Genomic DNA, 14,126 nt, shown 5'->3' on the forward strand with positions numbered 1-14,126 from the left:
TGTGGTGTTTTCATATACAATTTGAAATATTTTCATCAAACTGGTTAACACAGCCTTTATGTCATTTTCTTAGTTACTGTGTTAAGATGTTTATATTCTACTCTTAGAAAGATTCACTTGTACCCTTGTAAGATAAACCATAGAAGTGATCCCTCCAACACCCTCCCTCCACCCATCCCCCCGCCCCATATTCTTAGGCTATAATTAGATTATAGCTTTCATATGAAAGCTATAAATTAGTTTCATAATAGGGCTGTGTACATTGGATATTTTTTCTTCCATTCTTGTGATACTTTGCTAAGAAGAACATTTTCCAGCTCCATCCATGTAAACATGAAGGACATAAAGTCTCCATCTTTCTTTGTGGCTGCATAGTATTCTACATGGCTTACAGATATATGAAAAAATGCTCACCATCCTTAATCATCAGAGAAATACAAATCAAAACTACTTTGAGATACCACCTAACTCCAGTAAGATTAGCCCATATCACAAAATCCCCAACCAGAGATGCTGGCGTGGATGTGGAGAAAAGGGAACACTTCTACACTGCTGGTGGGAATGCAAACTAATACATTCCTTTTGGAAAGACGTCTGGAGAACAGTTAGAGAACTAAAAATAGACCTGCCATTTGATCCTGCAATTCCTTTATTAGGTATATCCAGAAGACCAAAAACCACATTACACAAAAATATTTGTATCAAAATGTTTATTGCAGCCAATTCATAATTGCCAGGTCATGGAAGAAGCCCAAGTGCCCATCGATCCACTAATGGATCAATAAACGGTGGTATATGTACACCATGGAATACTATGCAGCCGCAAAAGGCATCTTCTGATCCTCAAGATAGCTTGGTTTCAAGCTTCCAAGCCATGAAAAACAATGAATGTTCAGCTCTGCAATACCTCCATTGCCATTTCTTTTTTTGGCGGGGGGAGACAGAGTCTCACTATGTTGCCCTTGGTAGAGTACTATGGCATCACAGCTCACAGCAGCCCCCAACTCCTGGGCTTAGGTGATTCTCTTGCCTCAACCTCCCAAGTAGCTGGGACTACAGGCGCCCGCCACAACATCCAGATATTTTTTTGTTGCAGCTTGGCCGGGGCCGGGTTCCAACCTGCCACCCTTGGTATGGGGTCAGCGCCCTACCCTCTGAGCCATAGGCACTGCTCTGAATGAATGTCTGTATTAAGGAAATAGAACAATACCATAAAAATAATTAAAGGTAAAGTTGTTGAGAATTTCATATGACTATTGAAAGATACCAAACCTTGCATAAAAGAATTTCATCGGCTACTTACAGGGGTCCTCAAACTTTTTAAACAGGGGGCCAATTCACTGTCCTTCAGGGCCAGACTGTGGGCCCTGGGACAAGTCCACTGCTAAGCAAGACAGGCAGTGGTGGCAAAAACACCTGGCAGGGTGGATAATGTCCTAGGTGGGCTGCATGTGGACGCCTAGAACATCATGATGAAATGTAGAACACCAGAGATAAAGAGATTTTAGAAGCTTCCAGAGAAAAAGATTACCCATAAATGAATGACAGATTGGAAGTGATTTCTTTCTTTATTTTCTTTCTCAGAGTCTCACTCATTTGCCCTGAGTAGAGTAGAATGACCTCATCATAGCTCACAGCAACCTCAAACTCTTGGGCTAAAACTCTAGCCTCTGTCTCCTGAGTAGCTGGGACTATAGGGGCTAGTTTTTTTTTTATCTTTAGTAGAGACAGGGTCTTGCTTTTGCTTGGGCTGGTCACAAACTCATGAGCTCAGGTGATCCACGCACCTTGGCCTCCCATGGAAGTGACTTTTTTTTTAAGACAGCATCTCACTTTGTCACCCTCAATGGAGTGCCATGGTGTCACAGCTCACAGCAACCTCAAACTCTTGGGCTTAAGTGATTGTCTTGCCTCAGCCTCCCAAGTAGCTGGGACTACAGGCGCCCGCAACAACACCTGGCCATTTTTGGTTGCAGCCATCATTGTTGTTTGGCGGGCCCAGGCTGGGGATTTGAACCCACCACCTTAGGTGTATGTGCCTGGCGCCTTAGCCGCTTGAGCCACAGGTGCCAAGCCTGGAAGCGATTTCTTAGCAGGAGCAGTGAATGGCAGTAGGTAGTAGAGTAGTATCTTCAGAGTGTCAAGAGAAAAATAGCAGTCAATTTAGAGTTTTACTCCTAGGAAAATTGAACTTAAATTATAACAAGCTTAAGACACTCCCTTTAAAATTAGAGACAAAAAAACAAACCCCAATAAATAAAATCAGGGGCAAGATCAAGGTATCTGCTGCTATCACTTGTATGTAGCATTATACTAAGCACAGAAAATACATGATAAAAGAACCAGAAAGGAAGAAACATAATGAAGTCATTATACTATCTTCCATTATTTTATGGTTGGGGGTCACCACAACATGAAGGTAGCAGCATTAGGAGGCATTAGGAAGGTTAAGAACCACTGCCTTAGACAAAAAAATAAATGTTAGGCAGAGTAAACACTTAAAGGTGAAAGGCAAAACTATAATAATTTTAGAATAGAACATAAGGGATTATTTTTATGACCTTGGGGAGAATTATTTCCTAAAAGCTGGTCAAAAGCAAACAGAAAACACAAAATACATTTATAAAGGAAAATACTCATGATTTTGACTACATTAAAATTAAACAGCTCTGTTCAAAAAAAATGAAAAGATAAGTTTAAAAAGCAAAGGAGATTATTTGCAGCTACTATAATTGGTCAAAAGATTGTACCTTACACAAATATATCTTATAAATACAGTATATAAACAATCTGATAGAAAAGTGAGTTAAAAAAAAAACTTTGACAGGGCCAGGCATGGTAGCTCACACCTACAATCTCACTGCTTTGGGAGGCTGATGCAGGGGATTGCTTGAGGCCAGAAACTTAAGACCACCCTAGGCCACCAAGAGCCCACTCTACAAAAAAATTAGGGTGTGGTGGTACACACCTGTAGTCTTACCTACTTGAAAGAGTGAGATAAGGTGATCCTATGAGCCCAGGACTTTGAGGTTGCAGTGAGCAATGGTTGCACTGTTGTACTCCAGCCTGGGTGACAGAGCAAGACCCTGTCTCAAAACAAAAATAAATAAGCTCCCAAAACTTGAACTGGCATTTGACAAATGTGAAAACACAAATGACTGGTATACTCCCAGTAGATGATTAGTCTTATCAAATATTGGGGAAATGCAAACCAGACTCTAAATATAATTTGCACCTATCAGCTTGGCAAATGTATGCTGACATCTAGCATTGGTAATAAAGAGAAACTGGCTGGGCAGGGTGGCACACACCTGTAATTCCAGCACTGGGAAGCTGAGGCAGGTAGATTGCTTGAGCTCAGGCATCCAAGACGAGCCTGAGCAGGAGACCTTGTGTCTACTAAAAATAGAAAAATTTGCCAGGTATGCTGGCACATGCCTGTAGTCCCAACTGCTCAGTTTGCCTGCCTCTAATCTCTAAAATAAAAAGTTGGGCTAAAGGCAAGAGGATCACTTGAGCCCAACAGTTGGAGGTTGCTGTGAGCTATGACACCATAGCACTCTAGACTGGGGCAACAGAGCGAGACTTTGTCTGAAAAAAACAAGAATATAGAGAAACTCGAATTGTCACATGATCTCATAATGTGTAATAAAAGATTCAGAAATTAGACTACATAAAAAGTGCAGTTTTTCTAATGGGAAGAAGATGACATAAGCAAAACTAAAAGACAAAAATATTGAATACATATGACAGAAAAATCTGATTTCTCTGTATCAAGAGTCCTTACAGATCATTAACTAAAAGATAGTCTTCTGTGTAGGGAAAAAAAAAATGGACAAAAATAAGAACAAATGATTCACAGAAAAACAAAGTTAACTCAACCTCACTGATAAAGAAATGCAGATTAGAACCGTACGTTTCTGGTTTTATTTATCAAATTTGCAAAGATTAAGTTTGATTAAATATTAAAAAAAATTTTAAGAGAATTTTTTTCTTATAAGTAAAAATTAGTTAAAATAGTAGTGAAGATGAGGTAGAGAAAGGGGAGTGAGTGAGAGACTAAGGAGGCATCACTTGAGAAGTAGCTGTAAATTCAGGATTATGAAGTCATAGAAATCTGGTGAAGTGTGTTATTTCAAGAACAGAGATTGGTCAAGAGGATCAGATGGCAAGAGTCCGAGTAAGTTGTGAGCCAGAAGTACACTAATGGAGTGAGAGACTGACGGGAAACTCACAGATGACTTTAAAGCTTACTGTTTAAGTAGAGCAGAGGTAAAAATTAAAACAGATTGAAGACGGAGAGGGAAGCGAGACGGACAAGAGCAGATGTGACTCTGGTAAAGTTTATTACCAAATCAAAAGGATACTGAATAAAGGTATCCTTATTTTGTTTTTTAAATGATTGAGTTTGTACCTGTTTAAATGCTATTGGGAAGAATAGAGAAGCAAAGAGGGCAGAGATGAAACACAGACCTTGAGAGATGGAGGGCAGAGGAAAGAACCCTGGAATCAGAATCACAAGACCTAGTTTTTATTTAGTACCAACTCTTTGATACTTAAGTTGTTTTATCTGTACCAGGGTTGGCAAACTTTTTCTATAAAGGGCTAGAAGCTGCTAGATGGCAAATATTGTAATCTTTGTGGCCCATATTCTGTTTTTTTTTTTTTTTTTGTTTTGTTTTTGAGACAGAGCCTCAAGCTGTCCCCCTGGGCAGAGTGCCGTGGCATTACAGCTCACAGCAACCTCCAACTCCTGGGCTCAAGCGAGTCTCCTGCCTCCGCCTCCCAAGTAGCTGGGACCACAGGCGCCCGCCACAACGCCCGGCTATTTTTTGGTTGCAGCTGCCATTGTTGTTTGGCGGGTCCGGGCTGGGGATTCGAACCGGCCACCTTAGGTGTACGTGGCTGGCGCCTTAGCCGGTTGAGCTATAGGCGCCGAGCCAGTGTGGCCCATATTCTATGCCACACTTACTCTACTATGATTTCATAACAGGAAAGCAGCCTTAGACAAAAGGTAATGAGTGGACTGGGTGTGGCTGTGTTCCATTAAAACTTATTACAGACACTGAAATTTGAATTTCATACTATTATTTATGTGACATGAAATATCCTTGATTTCTTTTCCTGTCACTTAAATATGTAAAATCCATTTCTTAACCTTGTAGGCCCTACAAAAAGAGGTAGTGAACTGGATTTGGCCCATAGGCTATAGTTTGCCTGCCTCTAATCTCTAAAATGAAAAGTTGGGCTAAAGTATATTTCACCTTTGCGTTGTATAGTCTCAACAGGAGTTCTTCTTCACTTAATCTAATTAAGTATATGTGTATTTACCATATGTAATCTAATTTAACTTAATTTTTTATTAGAAGTAATCCTATGTCTCAAATATTTAGAACTAAGAATTTGCTGGGCACGGTGGCTCATGCCTCTTATCCCAGCACTCTGGGAGGCCGAAACAGGTGGGTTGCTTGAACCAGAAGTTCGAGACCAACCTGAGCAAGAGCAAAACTGTCTCTAAAAAAATTGCCAGGCATTGTGGTGGGTGCCTGTAATCCTAGCTACTTCAGAGGCTGAGGCACGAGAATCACTTGAGCCCTAGTTTGAGGTTGCTATGAGCTATGATGCCACAGCACTCTACCAGGACGGCAGAGTGAGACTCTGTCTCAAAAGAAAAAAAAACTTAGAATTTATGTTTGTGACGAAAGTTCAGGAACATTTATTTGTTAGAAATTCTTTCTAGAGGTAAACAGAAGAGAGATGATTTTTGCCACATCTGCATACCATCATTATAATATTTTTAAAAATATTTTAAAATAGACTTTTAAAAACTAAAGTATATTTTTGGATGAAGCCCAAAATTCAGTATTTAAATCCAGGATTCAAATCAGTTATTACTTGGCATAAATAAAAGGTAATTATAAAAGTAAGCAAAAACAGAATAAAGTTATTTCTCAAAAGATCTTTCTAAAAAGATCTGTGAAACTGATGCATTGTTTCTTTTTCTTCTCAAATCAGTTTTGGATTGGTCATTCTTGGTAGAGTGCTGTGGTGTCTTAGTTCACAGCAACCTCAAACTCCTGGGTTTAAGTGTTCCTCTTGCCTCTCAGCCTCCCAAGTAGCTGGTACTACAGGCACCAACCACAATGCCCCAGCTCTGGGTTAGGCTTGTCTCGAACCTGTGAGCTCAGGCAGTCCACCCACCTCAGCCTCCCAAGTGCTGGGATTACAGGCATGAGCCACCACACCCGGCCTTTTGTCCAGTCTTTAAATGTATTAGCCTAAAGCTGTTCATAATATATATATTGTTACAACCTATATTAATGGATGTTTTCTGGTTTTGTTCTTTATTTCCATATCTATTAAGAACCTCCTGTGTGCTTTGCCCTTTGCATTAACTATTCCCAAAGTTTTTCTTTTTTCCCCTCTGCTCTCGTCTAGAATAGGCCAGGACTCCAGAGGACAGCCTCAGCATGAGACTTCAGGAGTCAAACTTCCTGATTTCATTTTTACATTTATAAAAATAAATAATATATACGTATAAAATGGTTTAGGACTATTATATAGTATATATTTTGTAGTATATAACATGTTTTATCATGCATGCATAAAAATAATAATTAATATAATTATTAATAATATTATATATCTTGTTATCACAGGCCCTTAACCACTGTAGAGAAATGGTAGAGAAATGTTTGAATTTGTTATCACTTTAACATGAATAAGTTGTTTGGGCTGAAATTAAAGGGGTATTATTCCTACTTGAAAGGTAATAATTGAAAAACTTCTTGAAGTAACTTTCTTAATGGAGGATATTGAACTCTTTTGTGCCTTGATTATTCATCTTTCATCAATTGTTAACTTAACCTTTCTGTGGCAAAGGACTGTCCTAAGCATTAAGGAACAAAATCTGTGAACTTCTTAAGTCTTCCCTGTGTTAGTAATGTCTACTACAGAAATATTTTACAGGAAACCATACCAATGAAATCATCCAGCTTTCTTGAATATGTAATTTAACTGTAGTTAAAGGCAATATTGAGAATTATCTCAGCATGTGGCTCTTCAAGTAAAGTATATTCAACTAATGGTTCTATATCTTTATGTGCTGCTGATACACATCATGAATATTCGAAAAGTTTCTGTAATATAAGTCATTATAAACAAATGTTCTCCGGCAGTGCCTGTGGCTCAAACAAGTAAGGCCCCGGCCCCATATGCTGGAGGTGGTGGGTTCAAACCCAGCCCCGGCCAAAAAAAATAAAATAAATTGTTCTCCCTTCTTCCCTTTATTAAATAGCCCGGTGAACATGACAGTCTTGACAGCTTTCTTCGGAGCTGATACATCTTAAGGGTATTCTTGTGAGAAGGTAGAACCTTGCTAGGAGTCAGCGTAACTGGATGAGAGAAAGGCTGGTTTTCTTTTCTTCTTTTTTTTCATTTTCTATTCCAATCCATGTTTGGGAGATTGTAAGATCACCTTTCATAAAGGGCAGAGAAAAGGATTGGGGGATAGAATCCCTTGTGAACTTGCTATAGAATCTTATCCTTGGTGATCCTTCTGTAGAATTTTTCACATTTTAATTTGGATTGTGATCTCATGTTTGAAGTAAGCAGCTGGTAGGTATTAGGAGGGTCATCAATTACATTATGAAGTGGTATGGAAAGTTCCTATTTACAGATATTTCTCTTGATACCCAGTTTGAGTTCTGCTTAAGAAGTTAAGGATCAGTGTTGTGTAAGTGGTTGAGGAGGTTGGGGAAAGAGAGAAAGGAAAAAGCAGAAGGGGAGGAACTTTTTTTGATACTAATATAACATGTATTTGATGTCTTGAACATTTGTAGTATTTGACTATGTGACAGCAGCAATGAGCAATTGACTGTTTTTAGAATAGTTACGGATTAGCGGTCAAAACTTTCTCTTAAAACCAGAGATTTAGACTTTATATCATTCTAGTCACAGATGGATATATGAAAAATGTTTTTGTTTAATGGAGTATTTGACAAGAATTGTACCAAAAGTTTAAGAAAAATTGTTGATGTCTGTAAGTTTTTACACTTTTCAGGAAAACAGGCTTTTGGTTATCCAGTTATAATTACTGAATTACAAGAGAGAGGTCTGCTAAACAATAAATATTTTTAACATTATATAACAACCAAAGTTACTTTATTTTCTATTTTGTGTAACTTGGAAAATTTAGATGGAAACCTATTGACAAGGTTATTGTCAACCTTGTCACAATATTGTAACCAAGAATCTTATCGTTATTCCATTCCCCTTAAGAACTTTTGAATGATTGTACTGCCATTGTCTTTTATGTATTTATTGACTTTTTTCTTAATAACTTTGGTTGATTTTTAGGCCACCAACAAAATGGAAATGAAAGAGATTGCTAAACAAAAGACACTATGGAACGTGACCTCAACCAATGAGCCTTTGTTAATTAGTGGTTTAGAAGCCAATCCTTTGAAGAAATTCACCATTCCCAAGATCAGGAGGTCAGCTGGGAAAGGTAATATCTCTATAGAAGATAGGATTTTTTCTGAACTATTACTGAATTCTTGATTCTACTTAATGTTTATCTCTCATGTTGACTATAGATAAAATCGGGTTAAGTCGGGTCTTTAGTTCTTCAAACACACATGTACTGCCTGTTCTGCGCAATAGACACCTGTGCTCTCATTCCTCCTACAAAGTACACCTACAGTCCCTGAACACTGGACACTAAAGGTGAAAAGAAAAAGACCAACTATGACCCTTTGACTCAGGAGTGACATAGCAGGGAAGTCTCTGGATTTTCTTTTTGTTTTTTCCTTGTCTCAATCTGGATGCCTCCAACCCAGAAATCAACTGGCACAGCCTCCTCCACCAAAAGCCCCAAGAAAAGCCTGTTCTCTCGTGCCAAAGGAGTGAGAAAGGAGCAGCCTAGAAAGATAAAAACCCGTTTGATACTAAACATGCTACTCCCCTTTCTTGCTGGCGTGATGTCAAACAGTTTAAGGTGGGAAGCCTGGACTCTTCCCTCACCCAGCAGGAACAGGGTACCCTTTTCCTTCCCAGTGGTGTTCATGGTGACCAGGTAGGGAGCTCACCACGCAGCAGGAATGTATTTCCCTCCTTTGCCATCCCTGCTTCTGCAGTGTCAGCAGATTTCCAACCCTGCCCTGTGGTGATGAGTTGCCCCTTTTTACTAGGAGTGAACACAAAGTAGAGACTTTAGAGTTCAGCCACACCCAGTAGTAACAAGGCATCCTTCCCCTTTCACACAGTCTGTGGCAAATAAGTGAGGAGCATGGACTTCCATCCCTTCCCAGTGGTAACGGGATCCCCTGAGGGTGTCAGCTGAGGACCTGCGTGAGCCAGGACTTCAGCCCTGCACAGTAGTAAGGAGTCACACTTTGAGTGTGGTTCTCAGTGTATGTAGAGAAAGTATTAAGTTACTATAAAGTGGGGATGTTACCATCATGTTAGTATTATTTAGAGAAAATACCTCTGCATTAATTTTGTAACTTCATGTGAATTTACACTTGTCTCAGGATTAAACATTTTGCAAATGTTCACATAACTCACAGGAAGGCAAGAAAATTAAATAGAAAATTGAACAGAAGAAACCCAGTTAATTCGCAGGCTTAGACCCTAGCATGTCATTACTTACATTAAGCATAAATAATCGAAATATACCAATTAAAAGGTAGAGATTAACAGACTGGATTTTAAAAATAACCCAACTATATACTACTGACATATTCCCTTCAGAGGTGGTGATGAAGGTTGGTTAAATGTAAACATATGGCAAAAGATAGCCTATGCAAACAACCAAAATAAAGTGACTATGTTAATATTGGATAAAATAGACATTAGAGCAATGAGTCTCAACCTTCCTAATGTCTCCTAATGCCGCAACCCTTTAATACAGTTCCTCATGTTGTGGTGACCCCAACCATAAAATTATTTTTGTTGCCATAGTAATTTTGCTGTTGTTATGAATCATAATGTAAATATCTGGTATGCAGGATGTATTTTCATTGTTACAAAGGGGTCGTGACCCACAGGTTGAGAACCACTGCATTAGAGGAAAGAAAATGCCCAGAAGCAAAGAAAAATATTACATAATGATGACAGTTACTCCACCATGAAGATAAAAGCAGTCCTAAATTTGTACATGCCAGACAAAAGAGCTTCAAAATTCATGAAACAAGAGTGATGGAACTAACAGGAGGAAGGGAGAAACTCAGAATTAAAGTTGGAGACTTTTCATTCCTCTTTCAACAGTTGATAGAACAACTAGGCAGAAAAAGACCAACTATTCAATTCGACCAACAGGTTATAGCTGACATTTATAGATGACCATACCAAACAATAGCAGAAGAAACCTTTCAAGCACCCTCGGAACACTGGTCAAAATAGATAACATGTTGGGCCACGAAATGCATCTCAAAAAGAATCAAATCATACAAAATACGTTCTCTGACCACATGCAAAGTAGAAATTAACAACAGAAAAATAAGTAAATGTCCAAACAGTGGGAAGGTAAATAGCACATTTCTAAATATTAATAATATTTCAAGGGAATAAATACATAAACTAAATAAACATGAAAATGCTACATTATCAAAATTTGAGGGGCATAGTTCAAACATTGCTAATAAGACAATTTTTATCACTAAATGCTTACATTTGAAAAGAAGGGTTTCACATCAGAGGAACTACAAAACCACACAGCAGTATCCAGTGATCATTGATGCACATACCCAAATAAAAGCAAATTGAACTCAACATGTAAAATGAATTTTTACACTATAACCCGATAGTGACTATTCTCTTTCACTACTCTTACTCAACATAAGATTGGAAATTCTATCCAGGACACAAAGTCAAAGCAGTTGAAGGGCATATAGACTGGAAAAGAAGAAATAACATTATCCCTATTTAAAGAGGACATTGATAGTCTACATAGAAAATCCCAAGACATTTACCAGAAAAAAGGGAGGAAAATCTACAACTAGTAATTTCAGCAAGTTCACTGATACATGGATCAAAATACAAGGCAAGGTGGCTCACACCTGTAATCCTAGCACTGTGGGAGGCCAAGGTGGGCAGATTGTCCAGCCTGAGCAAAAGCAAGACCCTATCTCTACTAAAAAGTAGAGAAACTAGCTGGGCATGCTGGTAGGCAAGCCTACAGTCCCCGCTACTTGGGAGGCTGAGGCATGAGGATCACTTGAGCCCAAGAGTTTGAGGTTTCTGTGAGCTATGACTTTACAGCACTCTGTTGAGGGTGACAAAGTGAGACTCTGTCTCAAAAAAAAAAAGTGACCAGCCACCTAAGCAGAAAGGTCACATGTCTGGCTGGGGAAATGGCGGCTTAGGGAGAGAGCGGGACTTCAGCTGGTGGAGGCAGCACAGAGGAAGCATTTACGACCTTCTACAGCAGTGGTTCTCAACCTTCCTAATACCTCCTAATGCCACGACCCTTTAATACAGTTCCTCATGTTGTGGTGACCCCCATCCATAAAGTTATTTTCGTTGCTACTTCATAATTGTAATTTTGCTACTGTTATGAATTGTAACGTAAACATCTGGTATGCAGGATGTATTTCCATTGTTACAAAGGAGGCGCAGCCCACAGGTTGAGAACCTGTATTCTACAGTGAGCTGAAACTGTGGCTCAAAGGAGAAGGGCCCCATATATCGCAGGTGGTGGGTTCAAACCTGGCCTCAGCCAAAAACTGAAAAAAAAAAAAAAAATAGAGAAGAGAGACTTGGTTCTAACATCGAAAAATCAGATTGAAAGATTGACCCATCCTGGTTCCTCTTACTTCAATTTGAACCCATTTGAGGTTCTTCAGATAGATCCGGAAGTCACAGAGGAAGAAATAAAGAGGTTTCAGCAGTTACCCATACTGGTGCGTCCTGCCAAAATCAAGGTGATGACGACAGAGCACAGAAGGCTTCTGAAGCTGTGGACAAGCTTACAAATTGCTACTGGATCAGAAACAACAGAAGAGGGCTCTCGATGTAATTCAGGCAGAAAAAGAACACGTGGAACACACTGTGAAAGGGTGAATAAAAAAACAAAGAACGAAGAAAAACGTACAGTTGTAGAGGAGGAAGATCCTGAGTTGTTCTGTTACAAGCAGTCTGTAAACAGACCATGAAACTCTTGGCTGAGCTGGAATTAAAGAGAGAGAGAAAGAAGCCAGAGAGATGCGTGGAAGGGAACGACAAAGGGAAGAAGAGATTGAAGCTCGAGAAAAAGCCAAACAAGAAAGAGAGTGGCAGAAAAACGTTGAGGAAGGTCAAGAGGGTCAAACAGACAGCTGGTGAAACTTTCAAGCAAATACAAAGGGAAAGAAAGAGAAGAAAAATCAGACCTTCCTGAGACCAAGGAAAGTAAAAATGGAGCGGTGTGAGTGACCACCTTGGGTCAGAGCCACAGACCTTCCCAGCTATCTCCCTCCCTGCTTCGAAGGACTCGTTCTTTCCTCCCACTTCCACCCCAATATAGAGTAGGATTTGCTTTTTAGTCCATTTTGTTTTCAATCCAATTTAATATTGATCAGAGTAATTATTTAATACATTGAAACAAGGGGCTTGGTTAAAAAAAGACCTTCCCCTCTGCCCTGCCCTTAGAACAACCAGATTGGAAGATGCCACCATGGGTGCTGTCTTCTCTTCCCACAGCCAGTAACTTAACGTTTTGTACTTCACTGAATTGTTATGGTTAGAAACTTCATGTATAATTTGTGGAAACCATCCAATTAAACATTGCTAAAATGGAAGATTCTATTTAAATTAGAATAATAAAAGAAAAAAGAAAAATGTCAAAAGAAAATGTTGAAATTAAAAAAAAAAAAAAACCCAAAACCAAAAAACCAAACAGTATATATATCTTGGTAAATATCGTCTGGGCAACAGGTGGTCTTCTGAGGAATGAGAAATTAATCCCAATGTTGATACAGCTGTACAAGATGGAGACTAGAGGCCTCAGCTGATTTCACAGACCCCGCAGGTTAAGGAGCCCAAATGTCTCCTCAGCCCACTTAAAAGACACTCCAGACCGTGAACATTGGCCAAGCAGAAGCTTTCCAATGAATGCACTTATCCCTGGGATCTCTTCTGGAGTGGCTGCCTTCTTATCTGTTTCCCTCACTGCCCCTGAGGGCCAGGGCTGTTATCTGCCAAACACTTGGCTCTCTGCACTTCCCCAGCATCTCAGTCCCTGCCTCTGGGCAGCTCAGTCACTAGATTATTAGCCCAAGATCTCCAGGCCGTTCCCACTCTGCAGCACGCAGGGACAATTCCCCCACAGTTGCTGTGAGGGCAGCCCACAGCTGAACGGCATTGGCTCCTTACCGGCTCAGTGGCTCAGTCCGGGGCTCCAGAAAGTGGGGCACACTGGCCCAAGGTCTCCCAAGGTAGTTCAATGGAGTGCCCAAGTCCAGAAAAACCATCTGATTTCTTTTCTGAATGTATTTATCTTCATTCGTTCTTTATGAGGTTTTTGTTCTCAGTCCTTATGTTAAATATTGTTATTGTCATTAAATTTAGCTTTTTTAATTCTGTGAAGGCAAAAGTGAAAACCTAATATGCACATGTATATGTAAGAAAAATAAATAAGAAAAAAAAAACACATATTGCTTCAAATGGTGTTGCCGTGACTTCAAAGTCCAGCCTGAGCCACCTTAGGGAGCCCCTTTAGCTCAGTTGCTTGCTTCTGGGAGCCATTCGTGAAAGCTGCAAATCAGACAGGCAAGGAGCATCACACGGAGTAGTCACTTGGTCACTTGATGCCCTGGAACCCTGTGGGGTTTGACATGCACCCTCCTGTCTGACCAATCATTGTGGTCCCAAGCCACCTAAACCGATGCACTTTTGAAAGAACTAGCCATCCTCCATTCTATACCATGGTGTCCTAGTCTGTCTGCATTCATTAGTGGTAATATTCTTTATGTATAATAAATTTTTATACCCCCTCAAAAAGTGGGCCAGGCATGGTGGCTCCGTGCCTGTAATCCTAGCACTCTGGGAGGCCAATGTGGGTGGATTGCTTGAGCTTACAAATTTGAGACCAGTCTGAGCCAGAGCAAGACCCCATCTCTAATAGCTGGACATTTTTGGGGGGGGGG

The 14,126-nt window shown here is 39.8% G+C and overlaps 1 protein-coding gene and 1 pseudogene across 1 annotated transcript in view; both read left to right on the plus strand.

Moving 5' to 3' along the window:
• Positions 1 to 8,364: 8,364 nt before the first annotated feature.
• TEX15 (testis expressed 15, meiosis and synapsis associated) overlaps positions 8,365 to 14,126 on the plus strand; it is a 62,691-nt gene continuing 56,929 nt past the window's right edge. Inside the window, exon 1 of the mRNA XM_023517006.1 lies at positions 8,365 to 8,509. Within this exon, the coding sequence (XP_023372774.1) occupies positions 8,371 to 8,509 (139 nt within the window). The 5' untranslated portion in view covers positions 8,365 to 8,370. The remainder of the gene's footprint in view (positions 8,510 to 14,126) is intronic.
• Positions 11,352 to 12,414, plus strand: LOC100948541 (annotated as a pseudogene).

This window comes from Otolemur garnettii, unplaced genomic scaffold, assembly GCF_000181295.1.
Source record: "Otolemur garnettii isolate 467f Iridium unplaced genomic scaffold, OtoGar3 scaffold00102, whole genome shotgun sequence".
Taxonomy (NCBI): Eukaryota; Metazoa; Chordata; class Mammalia; order Primates; family Galagidae; genus Otolemur; species Otolemur garnettii.